The 14,893-nt window shown below is 37.0% G+C and overlaps 1 protein-coding gene across 1 annotated transcript in view; it reads left to right on the top strand.

Annotated features, from left to right (window-relative positions):
• Positions 1–12,624, top strand: part of JAKMIP1 (janus kinase and microtubule interacting protein 1) — an 82,271-nt gene extending 69,647 nt beyond the window's left edge. Inside the window, exons 19-20 of the mRNA XM_009875494.1 lie at positions 9,724–9,789; positions 12,574–12,624. Coding sequence (XP_009873796.1) covers positions 9,724–9,789; positions 12,574–12,624 — 117 coding nt within the window. The remainder of the gene's footprint in view (positions 1–9,723; positions 9,790–12,573) is intronic.
• Positions 12,625–14,893: the final 2,269 nt, after the last annotated feature.

Raw genomic sequence — 14,893 nt, 5'->3', positions numbered from 1 at the left:
TTAAATTTGTCCTCTTTGGCACATTGCCTGTGTCACAGGGGATAAATTAAATATGTCACCTCCTCTGGCATGTAGCCTTGTGCAAGAGAGGCTGCCTTGGTCAAAAACTCACAGCTTTGTGACACAAATTAGGAAGCAGGTGTAAGTATTTCTACTAAGATTACTTAAACAATAATGTTTGGGGAAAGTCTTGGATCATTTTACATTCAAATCTATGTAGATATGATCTGGTTTAACATTTTTATTTCAAATCTGAAGTGTTAAGGTGCTAGCAAAGTTCATGCCAAACAATTTGCATGAAACTAAAACATGAAGAGGAATACATAGGGCAATCAGTGACTGATTTTTTTTTTTTTCAATTACTAATGCTTGCAGTTGAGAAACTCAGTGCTTTGCTGTTAAATGTATAATAGATTACTGTTGATAATACATTTTTTATATTCATTAATTTCTTTTTAAAGGCATCTGATATCATAGCTGACTGTCATCTATATTCATCAAGAACATCATGACTAGGTTAATTGTGGTTGACTTGTGGTATTGATTTGTCATGCAGGAGCGAGTGTTGAGTCTTCCAAGGCATCGTTGCTGCTCTAATGACAATATCACAATAACCTTCTGTAGTTTCCCACAGATGATATGTGTGGCAGATGAGAGATAATTTTAATAATTTTTATGTGTTTATCTTACGGTGTTTCCTTATGTACATTTTCTGTACATAGGCTCCAGATCAAACCATGCCTGCTTTGCTAACAGCTTTAGTGATATTACTTGTCTGACTAAGGGATAATAACCAAAGTCATATAATAACAACAAAATATATCTATTCTGGTCTGGTCTCTTTCTCCTAAACAAGGGGTGACTGAGGTTGCACTCATGTTGAGAGCAACTGTATGCCTTAGAGTAATATTCGAATCAAGAAAACTCTGATCTGAAGTTTGAACGCTGAAATTGTCTTAGCTGAAATCCTGAACACTCTATGCTCCCTAGGAAAGGGCAGTGGAAGCTGAGAAAGGCAAGTCTAAAAAAGAAAGTGTTTGTGAAGATTGTTATAGAAGTGAAAATTAAATGTGTTTGCATATGCACAATTCATAGATATTTCATGGTAATTACTAATATGGAAATATACTATTTAAATATCAGAACATAAAATTATCCAAATTGAATGCTAAATAAATATTATGTGATGCTTTCTTTTTTTTTTCCTGGCTAAAGAATCTAGATTGTCAAGTGTTTATGATGTTGAGTGCATTTTGTCTTCTGAGATCACATAGATTTAGATAAGCCATTCTGTGTAGATATTAGGCTAATTTGGCTTTAATTTTCCCTAATGAAAAACAATAAGGCTGTTGATATTCTTCTGTTACATATCAATGGATGATGTAATTTTACTATAGCATAAAGTAAAAGACCCTCAGTGTTAAAAAAATTCAAGCTTACTAGTAAATACTAAACCGTATCTTCATGTACATGTAGTCATTCAGTATCAGCTTATAAAAAATAATTATTTTAAGCTAATTGTATTTATTGAATTCACTGATTTACTACTAAGACCAAGGGGATTGAATATTTATTAATTTTCATGGTAAGAAATGGATCAGTGTAGCTGCTAAAAGGTTCATTCTCCTCAGCAAGGCAAATAAAGAAACTACAAATGCATAATAAAGATTAACAAGAACAATTCTCCTACTTGAGCAAGTATTAATTGGATTATCATGACTGAGGCTGCAGAACACAGAAAGGAATTAAATTTTTACCTGCTATGTAAAGAAAGACCTTGCTGAGAATCAGAGAGGTACAGTATACACCAAATGATCTATTATTATCATATTCAACTGGCTGGAATTTTTATTAAGTTTTCATTCATAAAGTAAAACAAGATGGCAACAAAAATAGCTAAAGCTAATGCTGTTGCAGTGTGCTTACTTGTTTCCTGATACTATGCAAAATCACATTCTAGGAATATAGATCTAAAGGGAAACTTTGTATTCCTAAATCCAAACCCCTTACAGTAGCAGATCCAACAGCGTGAGTAAAAGTATGTGACAATTACCTCTGCAAATTGCATTGTAAACACAGTAGAGGCTTTTAAACAGCTTTTAAAATGCATTAGATTTAAAAGAAAAAAAAAACAAAATCAAGAAAAGAATATACTTCTTTTCATTAAGGAATTTTATCTATCAGCTTAGTGATTTGAACAATAGCCAAAGGCAAGTTAGTTTATATTCATCTTTGTTTAAATTTATGCATGTAACATAGTTATGCTGTTCACATTATTAAAGATCTTACGTACCTGTTTCTTAATAGTGTTGAGAAGCTGCTTAGAATAATGGCATAATGAAACAGTACTGATTCTTCACTTTGCCAGATTGATCAGATATTTCTGTTGCTAAGTTTTGCTGCAGAATGCGATACAGTCTTGATCATAAGTTGGCTTCAGAGATTCAAAACATGGTTCATGTCTGGTATAGTCCATCCATGGCACCTATCCTGTAAATATACATCAACCTAAACCTTTCCAACATTTCAGAGCTGAGGCTCTAAGCAGCTTAGCAAATCCTTCTTTGTCTGCTTTGTGCTAAAATTATCAAATTGTTTTCTTGGATTTACTGATGATTGTAAATCCAATAAGAGTGTGTCACAGGAACTATTAAGGTGATTTCTAAACCCCCTGATTAGTACATTCCCGTGTTTTCACAACTATAGTGGCATAGCAAGGAGCATATTTTGCAGCCGGCTGTGTTGATCTTCTTGAGGTTGCTGTCAGTAAACTGTGTTTGTTCGGGTGGGCTCTTTACAGACGTATCAAGGAAACAAGAACATCAGTTCTGCAGCGTTGATACCTACGTGAAGGATCATGTTTACTGGCAGATTAAATTTGCCACAGAATTTTCTCTCCTAGTAACATTTTCCCCACTTGACAAAGCTTCTTGAGGATTTTGAGACCATCCAAGATGCTGATTGAAGGCTATGAATGACTGGATAGTGCTATGCATTAATTGGATAGGACAAAAGTCTCACCTAGCCCACGTCATTATCCAATAAACAGAAATCACTAAAATTCTCAGAATCTGTGTTTGTTACCATAAAAGCAGATAGGAGATTAGGTAAAAAAAAAAAGAAATATGTGTGAACAACCATTAATTATCACAGAATCAGAGAATCATTCAGGTTCTGAAAGACTCTTGGGATCAAGTCCAACAATTAAGTGTACTCTGCAAAGCTCACCCCTAAACCATATGCCCCAACATGACATCTATCTCTCTCTATAGAGAGACACAGTCCATTTCTAATCACAATTTGAGGTATCATGAAGGAAAATCTAAAACAAGTGAGGAAACATGCACATTTTTGTTGGTAGGGAAAATTTGGGCCTAACATCTTAGACTATTAGGGCACTCTATTACATCTCAGAACAATTTTCTTTCTTTATAATGCTGAACTTCCTCCCACATCAACTTTCAAAATGATGACAAATCATTACTGGGCTGATTTATTATCTCAAGCAGAAATATTATAGCTCTGAGACTACAGTCCAGGGCTCATTGAGCTCAGTGGAAGGATTTCCATTTATTTCAATGCTTCTTTATACTGGGCTCTATGTTAATGGAAACGGTGCTTAATATAGATGGATTGCTATTATAAGAAAAATTGGGCACACATACTTCATGTGTACTGTGTGGGAATGCAATTAACTTTCCTTTTTTTTTTTAAGTAGAGCAATATTTTTATTTTGGCTAAACCATTCAATAATATTAAGTAATGGAAGTGCAATATTATTGTTTCCAGCTTCATTATTTTTAATTCTTTGCTCCATATCAATATGAGTTTTCTAAGCCCATGCTACTGGAATTTATCTATTAGTGAAAGTAGAGTAGTATTTCCATGCACACATCCACTGCCATGCTGCTTGCATTTCACCTCAACCTTGATTCCTCAGACATCCCAGAGATGTGGTTTGCAACCTTGAGGTTGCAGTATAGCCACAGGAGTCAGACCATGCTTAAAATTAGAGAAATTTCCCTTTTGAAATCAGTACCTAGCTGGTTCTCCACTGAAAATGCATTATTATCATTCCATTGGACCTGGTCACTGAGTTGAACAGTTTGCAAGGAAACCATTGCCTTCAATTCATTTTTTAAAGTTGTATCATCTGCTCTTTTACACCTTTGTGTGAGAGCTTTGTGACAATAATGAATTTGCATCTAGTGTTATCTAGCCTTTTATTGAATTTGGATGTATTTGTGGGAAAACAACCATTATCTCTAGGGAAATTATCCAACTGTCAGGAAAACTAAGCTGTAGGTGCAGAGACACCTGAACTGGTCCCACAAAAGCCAGCTCAGGCAGCCTATTACCTATAGAACAATGATTTGTGCAAACATGAAGACTCTTCTTCTGGAGGATGGTCAGAACAGCTGGGAGTAATAATGTTGTGTAGTCCCATCTTAGTGTTTCAACCCTCCAGTACTGGAAGATACACGCTAATGGTATTTGCCATCTAAGTTTATGGAATGAAGTAATTGCTTAGGTGGATAATTGCACTTCAAGAAATGTATCCTGTTTCCCAGAAAGTTGACTTTTCCTCTCTGAGGTGAAAGGAAATGAGGATTATGAGTGTTTAGGAGGAATCTTTGACACATTAAGAATCTTCTGCTGAGAAAGATATTTAATTTCCTGCTTTGGGGCAATTTGACAGCCCTTTGTGTTTGGGAGCTCTCCAAGCATTGGACTGAAGAGGAGGGGTAGTATGTGATCACTGCAGTCAGTGAACCTAATTTATATGGTTGAAAATGACTGGTGATAAACTTCTATTTTATGGCTCTGTTCAGTAAAGTAATGCCACATACATATATATAGATTAGATATAGATATATACAGTGCCATGGTATGGGTGCTTTAGCAGAGCAGACTTTCAGTCATATGTCTGTCTTTGCACTATGGATTTCCAAAAGAAACATATGCTTTAGCTACCTGAACTTTCTGAATGGTCTCTCTCTACCTGACTTTTAGCATTTTGAGGCTGTCCTTCAGGGTTATAGCTGTGCCACCTACCTTTGCATATATAATATATATGTAGCTACTATTGATAAAAATTTCATATTGGAACTTAAAAGTCTCTTCAAATTGTGGTTAAGTAATAAGGCGTACGTTGTACATCTTTAGCATCTTTGTTCTGTATATTTTGAAATTCAAACGCATTTCACAGCCGGGCCTCATTCCAGAGGGAGCTGAGGCTGCTGGCCCAGCCATCGCATGGCCGGCAGAGCCATCTGCTGTTGGCTCCTCTTTGCAAAACTCAGGAGAGCCCCTTGCTGGTGAAGGTACTAACAGGGAGTATTCACGGATCTATCCACCCATCATCCAGAAGTTTTTGTGAGGTTTTATTTGCTGTTGCAATAAAATCAGTGACAAACTAATATTCATTATTTGAGCAGGTTGGATTTGAATGTGGGTGAGGTGGACAGTGTTAAGAATCTATGTCTCTAATGTCTGTGCTCTTTTTCATGGTTGCACTCTCATTGTGCTATTTTTGTCTGACTAGCTCTTTGATTGCCTACAGTAATTCCTTTGTATGTCCCTATGCTTTGACAACACAGTGTATTCTCATGAATCCTGTCAGTCTCGAAAAGACGCACTCGTGACCGAGAGGCAGCTATTAACTGTGGGAACACAGAAATTGCGAGAACCCAGTGGAACATCACTTCACTCTGTCCTTAATCCTCGCTCTGGCTGTGCCCAGTGCTAGTGGGTTTAAAGGAAGCAAGCACTGTGCTGGATTTAGGTTGTCTTTCCATATCTTCTATCCCTCCCTTTTCAAAAAAAGATAATAAATGAAAGAACAGACCGTGGCTGTCAACCAAGACTGCTTGATGTTTTGAGAGCAAGATACAGTAGCTTTTGTTGCTTCCTCTCATAGCTTTTGTGCAGTTGAAAATCCACTGGATTTACCCTGCAAGGTTCCTGTGAGCCTTATCAAGGATGGAGCTGAATGCATCTTTTATAACACAACAGTTATAAGTCTGTATGACATAGTAGGAAAAACTCCATTTGCTGCTCATTTACGCTCTTAAGCATGAATGCAGGTAGAGTTTCTTGTTAAAAATAAAATAGCTCTGCGTGATTTGTTGTCAGTTATGCTTTTGCAAACATAAACAAATCAGAATTCACTGAAAGCATCTAATGAAGTGTTGAAAACCTGAGAGTGATTCTACAGCTTCTTGATTGCTAATTCTTGCAAATAAAAGGAACAGCAGATAAAAATGTAAATGCTTATAGTGAATCTCAAGCAGTCATGTCTTTGTTGTTAACTACTATGTGTGATTATTGTGTAATTTCCTTCTTGGTAGTTTTATATAACCTTTGACTGAGGAACGCTTCTCGCTACTTCTAGAAGATATTTTTTTTTGGTTAAGGCTAGAATTATTGCATGTAGATTACATGTATTTTTTAAAGTAATATGTTTGGAAATTTTTGGGTTTGTATCATCAGGGTAAGGCTGTAAATACAGATAGGTACAATGGGGGAAATAATTATTTTTATGTGTTAAATACTGCATGCAGATATAAATCTGTTTTTCCTGCCAATATATTACATGTATATATGTATATATTTTTAGGCTATCTCTACCATTAAATGGAAATAAATGGAGTAAATCAGATTTTTCAAGGATATATAAATAGCTGAGCTAGGCTTGTTATCTTCCAGTGCTGACCTTGCGCAGTCAGAGGATATCGATGGGAATAGCCACACCCACTTCATCCTCTTGGATAATCCTCCCAACAGCACTCCAGGGGAAAGCAAGTAAACAACTAGAAGGGAACACCAGGCTTTGATACCTGATGCAAAATTCCAGCCCACAGTTCTGTTTTAGAACAAATTCTGACTTGTCTAGATGTGAACTCTTGATTTTTGTAGTAAAGAAGTTGGTTAGAAAATCCTATTTATTTTCAACGTAAGTCATCATCCCTGGGGATTTTTAACAGACAATCAATGTGGTGCTTCAGGACATGGTTTAGTGGTGGACTCGACTTTAGTGGGTTAATTGTTGGACTCGATGATCTTAAAGGTCCAACCTAAATGATTCTATGATTCTTCTGTCATTGTGTTTTTCACTCATATAGGTGGCATAGTAGCTATTTAAACACTAGTCACCTGTGTTCAAGTATTATCCTGAGTTAGCAAGTCTGGAGCAGGTCTACATCTGCACATGTATACATGTAAACATCTGCCCTATTGACTATATCCACCCTGTACAAATTCACCTTACTGACATAAATCTAGTTGTTTTGAGGATCTTTTGTAGCTTTTCACTGCGAAGAAATTCACCCCTATGCATATTCTCTTTCAATTCCTAGGTCGTCTATTACTTAAACTGATTTTTAGGAAAGTGTATATTTCTTCATCTTAAAAGTATTCTCTATCTTTCATCTTACAAAGTTTAACAATTATGATGGGTTATGGGTGGGAATGGGAAAATAGAAGACATATTTTTTTTTTAGTACTATTCTATATAGTTGGAGAGAGTAGCAGAATAGCTGCAATCTTTTGAAAAGATTAAAAAATCATAAGGGAATTATAACATCTAAATTTTTACTTCATTAACAGAATTCCGAAATCTGAAAAATCTTATCCTAATTAACACGTTCTTTTATAAAAGAATGCTTGCTGTAAATCCTGAGGTGAGAAAGCTGCCAGATGTTTGGAGGCTTTTTTTTTTTTTTCTGGAGGCGAGCTCTCAGCAGATTTTGAAAAAAATCACACACAATAAATCCTGAAGGTGAAAATGGTATTTAAAAATATTGCTTCTCTCCATTTATCTCGCCGTGGTCGAATTTTATCACAGGGCTTAGCAGAATCCCCAGAGAATTGAAGTCTGTCACTCAGATCTGGGGTGTGGTTGTAAGTAGAAATCACCATAACTGAAATGAGTAGGAGAGAAACAGGAGTGTAACCTGATGGAGCGGAGAGCTCAGAGGTGATTCCATCTGCCTTCTTCTCATCCCATGACTTTCTACAGTGACTCTAATATTCCTGGTACAGACAGTATATGAATATGATTGCTTAAGAGATAGACTTGCCTTGAAAAGGTTGTAGATGAAATATAAATCAATTCAAATGTAATAGAGGAAAAATAAAATTAATACAGCTGTGCTTGGGGCATTTGATGCTGTCAGCAAAGCTGCATGTACTTGTATTACACGAGAATAATCTGGTTTGTGCTTTTGTGTTGTCTGGGGAAATCTCTGAGCATTGCAGTTGGATACAGTGGAGGTTTTGATTGATTTCTGACTGCGTAATATTCAAAACAGTCATTTAAGCAACACCTTTTATTTAAAAACAACGTGAATAACAACAAAGCTACTTGCTTGTGACCTGTCGTCAGTCTTTGTGTGAGGAGTAGTATGCCTTAGGCAAAGCAAACTGTGGGGTTGGATACACCTCATCTTTGGGGTCGCTCCAGGTTAGATTTGCAATTTTCAAGCCAAACTCAGAACAGTATGGTTATTGGATCAGCTGCTACCTTGCTGCAGCTGTCCTGGGCTACCTTGAGTGTGGAGCATTTCCCACTATTTGAAATCTTTGACCTGAAAGCAGGTAATCAACATCAGCTGATCTCACAGGTTTATAAATAATGATTGGATGTTGTTTTAAAAGAGATACTATTGTTCAAATAAATTTTGAGTAGTAAAATGATTTGGGAGTGTTGCAGCAGCTGCTACATTAATTTTATTGGTCCATGCATAGAAATTAGAATAGATGATAATTTCTCTTTCAAAGGAACTGTTAATAACCCTAGTTATTGTAGATTGGGCAAAGGTCAGGTATTTACTCCTGAAAAAAGCTGAGAGTATAAAGTTGTTGCTGGATTCCCAGTGGCTGTTAGTAGAAGATCGCAGGTTTCTGTTTATAAAAAAAATAAATTAAAATTATGAACTTACTTTATCTGTAATAAGTACAACATACTGGAATAGTAATAAAATGCATCTTCTTAATATAGAAGCCCAGATTTTTATTTTGTTCTAATTTAAAAAGAAGTATAATTTGCAGAAGGAAAACAATGAGACAAAAATATGTTAGGGTATGTGGACCCCACAGCAATCATATTTTTGGAGATCTGTTGTGGAACAGAACAAGGAAGATCCTTAAAAATATGGAAAGCTATGCTGAAGGAGACATTCACTCTGAATCTGGAGCTTGGAGGGTCTGCAAATAGGATGGAGCTGAATCTCTGGCTGGTGTCTTGGTGATGAACTGAAAATCTGTCTGTGCTGCTTTTCTGGCATAGTGTGACTATGCCAGAAGCATAGTTATGTTTAATAGGAAAGGAAAATAGAGAGTTAAAATGAAATGTGATAATATGATCTGGTGCCTGTCTAGCTAACTAGAAAAACTTCTGGCACTTGCAGGAAAAGTAGTGTTGTATTTCTAAGAATGTTGGTGCTAATCGGAATTGACCGGGTGTAGATGTCAAAATTATGACTGATGAGCAAACTTCCTGGTAATAAACATGAAATGTTCTGAATTTGCAGCTCATTTAAAATGCCGTGGTTTTGTGGAATAGGCAATCCTGCTGTGGACATGCCTAATATAATTTTAAACGGAATGTTACATTAATAATGGACATTTGTTATCTCAATTTTTAATATATTTCATATCTTTTTGATTCATATATTTTTCTAATTAGATATAATAATGTCTGGTTTGCTTTTTCTGTTTCAGCGAATTCGAGAACTAGAAGATAAAATAGAACTTCAAAAGAGGCAACTCAAAGAAATTGAGGAAAAGGTAAATAAATGCCTGGGCAATGCCAACAGATTTATTTTCCCTGATGATTTATTATTCTCTGTTGCACTGACATCAACACTACTTAACCTAATATCACAACATCTAATTTAAAACAAGGTAAAATTCTAGCTTGCGTCATTGCTGCATGAAATGAAGCTCTGTCACTAATCTGCTCAAAATCATCTGCTATCTGGGTTTTCTAACAGGTACAGAACGGGATCAAGGAGTCTAGAAAGACACTAGACTAGAAGGGGGGTGATTTTCTGTGGTTTATATACAGAAAGAACATGAAGATTTGTCTATGATAGAATTGATTATCTCAGCCCTGTTCTTTGAATAACACTGTTTTGCACAACTTGCAAGAACTGAAAATTAAAGTTAATCATGTGCATGTGACAAACACTACAAACAAAAATTATTTCTTTCTTTAAGATAGAAACAAGTTTCAGATTCATAGAATCATAGAATCATAGAATGGCCTAGGCTGGAAGGGACCTTAGAGATCGTTTAATCCAACCTCCCTGTCATGGGCAGGGACACCACCTCTCAACTAGGTCAGGCAACATGTATCCTTATTCAAAGAAAGTCTGCTCGGGGCATAAGACAACAAACATATTTGGGTTGCTGTGGTCCAGAGCAAGAGATGGCACAAGGTTCCTGGACTGTGGGCTCAAGTGTTTCCCTGGTCTGTGGAGTTCAGACTGTTCTGCAGGGCATGGGCTAACAATGGGGCTTTCTCTAAGCCCTTGCAAAGTGTTTTAGTTATGTTGCTTTTGCAACCCTAAACCATTGCCTAGATCCCAAGATGAGTCACATCATCTCAGGTTCATTTTCTGTAGTACGTATGGGTACCTAATCCTACGTAAACCTGCTGGTGGGCTGAGTGGAGAAGTTGGTGAGTTCTCAGTCACTGTTCTTTTGGGATCAAAATGGGGTAAAAGAGCAAAGAGAGGGCTTTTGGAGGACTCTGAAAGGGAGTAGGAAGAGGTCAGTGGGGTTTGCAGAACCAAGGGGGGCTTTGGGGAACAGCTTGCTTGATGTGGGAAGGTTTGTTCCTCAACCTTCTCTAATCTCCTTGACCCTTCATCTGCTCTCAGGATGTGGCATTCCTCCCTGTGTCATTCTCCAGGGGTATTGCACTTCTAGCAGCTACTCCAATTCCCTCAGCAGCTGCCTTGGCCCCTTCTTCTCCCAGAGTAGTTGTCTTTTCTCTGCAGTACCCTGTCCTGCACATTTTGAAGTGACTTTGTGGAAGAACCAGGAGAAGACCTGTGAGAAGCTGGGCTGGCTGCTGCTGTTGCTAACTGTCGCTTTACATCATCTCCACTAGCCCCTAGCTGGGGCTAATCTGTCTGCATGCATTGGGAAGGCAGTGCTCCTTGGTTCCGCTTGCAGAGAAACCACAGGCTATATCCACTCCTTAAAGGGCTCTTTTGCTGCCCTTGCCCTCTTCTGCCCCAGATGACTTCTATAGCTGAAGCTGTTCCTGCCTAACAGCCAGTGATGTCTAAAATGCTACAGTTAATTTCTCAAAGGAGAGAAAACTTGAGGGATAGGTGATACCTCTACATGTTAATTTTTGCAAATACTAGTGTTTATTCACCTATTCTAAAACATCAAAAATCTCTAGATGTTGCTAGCGCAAAAATGTAAGCCTTTAATGCACTGCCATTACAGTTTACAGAGTAGGTATTGGGTTAGACTGCTAATTTTGAAAATGGAAGTTGGCATTATCTGTGCTGGTTCATCAGTCGAATGGATAGGGAAAAGTATTGGAAAAGAAACAGCTTAATCACAAGCTTAGCAGAAAGCTGGTAATGAGTTAAAATGATTAACGTCCTCTTTGCCTTAATGGTACATTTGCAGGAGACCTCAAAAAAGCTTCATCATTTTCTATTAACCTTCAGGTCCTTGACTGGCAGAGGGCTTCCTTCTATCTGTGTTACATTTGAATTTGACTGCCCAGCGGAAGATTGTGTTGTCAGAGAATCAATGAATGATATGCTTCTGCTTCATTGTTCTTCTGAAGGTTTAATATGTCAGTGGGTGCAGACTGACACCGACATGCTGCTGATACTGAGCACACTAATTTCCTGTGGACAAAAGTCTTGTGCTTTTGAAGGAATGGCAGTATTTATAGCTGAGCCTCACTGCTGACTGTAGCTAAAGGCCATGTACCGCTCATAGTTACTCTGTCATGAGTATGGCTTTTTATTTCCCTTTAGGAATGGATTCAATTTTTAAATTTCATGTGAAATTCTGTCAAATCAGAGCATGAGGATGGCAGTATTTTGGCCCTATAGATTCTTCAGCAAACTTGCCTGCTTCTAAAGGCTATACAAAAGAATACTGTAAAATTTCAGTTTTATTCTACGATATGTGAGGAACAAGTGCTGTTTAACATGTCATGCTTTTATCATAAAAGATTCTTGACAATTTAAGTGGCGTTTAGTTTGTGCCCTTCACTTGATAAGACTTGGTTCAGGAAAGCTTTCAGGTGTGTAATTTTAAGTACTTGCTTAACTGAGTCACAAAGCCAAGCCTAATATTTCTGAGATTACATAATCCATAAAAGTTACCATTTCTAAAACTGCCCTCAAATACTGAATTTTGTACCATTATCCCTTTTTGGAGTACGATTAGTATATTGTATCTCTCTTTCAGATCAACTCAATTAATTTTGATGTAAGACTAACTACTGTAATGTCATTGGATTTCATATTACATATCTTACATCTTTTTTCTTTTCTTTTTTCCTCGTTTTCTTTTGATCTTATGTTATAGTTTTTGTTCCTTTTTTTGTTTTTTTCACTAGCATTCATTCTGTGGCCTTGATGACACAACTGAATCAAGACATGTGGTTGGTATTCTTTATGTTTCTTTGTACTCAATTTTTAACTCAGATTTTACCATGTTTTGAGAATTGTCTTTCTAAGACCCTGAAGCTGTGGGGGAGGATGTACTGGTTTTCCTTGCAGAGAGAGGAAGTCACTTATAAAATCTGACTTGGATGCCTTCCGTTACCTTCCCTAGACTTCTACAGAAAGTCATTGGGTTTTCAGCAAGAAAGGATTTTGCATTCTAAGCTACTGCTCTAACTGCAGTGGATGCTTTTCAGTTCTGTAGAGCTGGTACATTTTGTTTAAAAGTTCAGGTATTGCCGTAGGATCCTACCTTCTGTAATGCCTGACAGAGAGGCGGCTAACACTGGGTTTCAGTTTTATTTTCTGTAAAGCTCTGTAAGCATCACCACCCTTGCAAAAAAAGGGGTTCACTTCCTTGAGATCCTTGAAGCCGTGAAATAACTTAGGAAATAATTACCTAATTTCCTTTTTATGAGGTGATGTGAAGGTTGCAATGCAACTGACTCTCCATGTGCCCATCGGTGAGGATAGAAAACCTCCATGTCTGTCCCTTGAGACACTACTGTCATTCCTACCGTCCTTTCCACAGTGTCCTGACCTTTTCAGCTCAATGCAAAAGACAGAGTGGATTTTTTTCAGCTATAGCAGGAGTGATGGTGGCAGTGCTCATGTTTCACTCAGAGCGAGACTCAGAGAATGGTTTGGGTTGGAAGGGACCTTAAAGATCATCTTGTCCCAATTCAGAAAATCAGTCCTAGTCCTCTTCCTATGCAAGCTGCACGTTGCCTTTCTGTAAGGATGGTAACTCAACAATTTACTTGTTCAAAGATGAAGCTGTGGTTTAAAACCATTGATTGTTTAAAATGTTCTTGTTGTTGCTGCTGTTGGGATTTTTAAAGTGAAAATACACAATTTCTTTACCTTTAGAATTCTTCCAAGTTTTTTTCTCTGGAATCTGTTGTGAATTATGCTCATGGGATCTCCTTATAGTAGGAGCTGTGGTTAATCAGCCCATTTGAAACTGCTATCAAGTACTGTATGATGAAAAAACATGATGATAATGGTTACCCATAAAAGATACTGTATTTACCTTACATTAAGCTTGAAATAGTATTTTCTTCTGCCCAGATCACAAACACCTTTGAGAAATCAGACCTGTATTATGACAGGCTCTTTGAGGGGTTTATACAGCTCCCAGTACGTTTAATTATCATCTCTCTGTTGATACACTTGGGAACCCCCTCTGGTATTTCATTACTACCATAGCTGCATATGTTTTATATTTTGCAATAAAATAATGGTAGATGAGTAGAGTGTAATCCAAGGGTATTACTGATTTGTGACAAGTACGGTACCTTTCTTTTGGTTGCTAGGTGGGTGTTGAAAATCAGTTGAAATTGAGCAATATTTTTACAGAATTATGAGCATACCTTTTGAAATTTACTTTATTTTGTCAAAAACAGAGCATATGCTCATAGAGATGTGTTTAAAGAAAGGAGAAGCCTTGTGGTAATACTGTTCGTTTTACCACAGTTTGATCTGCGTTTTCTGTTCTGTGAAGATTGGTAAAGATAGATGATATTTTGGCTAATATAAGTTTGAAAGAGTAATGATAAAGCAAGTCACCAAACTGTTGCCTTGGGAGTTTCATCCACATTTTTCATTCCAGTCCTGACTGGAGGTGCTAATATCTGGATGAACATATTTAGTTTTAAATATTGTAAACAGTATAGTGGCCAAGTTTAAAGACACTTTATAAGCATTGTAATATCAGCAACATTTTAAAAAATCCATTTAAATTGTTTTAAAATAATCTTATTCCAAAAATCTTTACAAGTTTAAGACTTGTGCCTGACCTATATGCTTCTGTGCTGATATAGCTGATAGTATTATGGGTCCTCTTTGGGCCGAGGAGGGAGGGAGGTGGAAAGAAGAAGAAAAAAATATAAGTATACTTAGTCTCCAGAAGATACATTGTGCTTATATAACCTACTATGATGACAAGCTTTTTGAGAGGATAACACAGGGAAAATGACTGTGTGGCCATGTATCTACTCAAGTCTCATATTTCTAGGAGTGCACATCATATTGTGGTGCTAGCGTGGAGGGCAATTTCATTTAATTCATCTTACCAGAGAGGAATATATCTTTGATTAATGTAATAGAGCAAAACCTATTTTAAGAGACTTGACTATAGTTGAACTCTTCAACATTGTTCATTACTTGAAGCCAAACCAGGT

Source organism: Apaloderma vittatum, unplaced genomic scaffold, assembly GCF_000703405.1.
Source record: "Apaloderma vittatum isolate BGI_N311 unplaced genomic scaffold, ASM70340v1 scaffold4148, whole genome shotgun sequence".
NCBI classification, from domain to species: domain Eukaryota; kingdom Metazoa; phylum Chordata; class Aves; order Trogoniformes; family Trogonidae; genus Apaloderma; species Apaloderma vittatum.
This window is presented reverse-complemented; position numbering and strand designations above follow the sequence as displayed.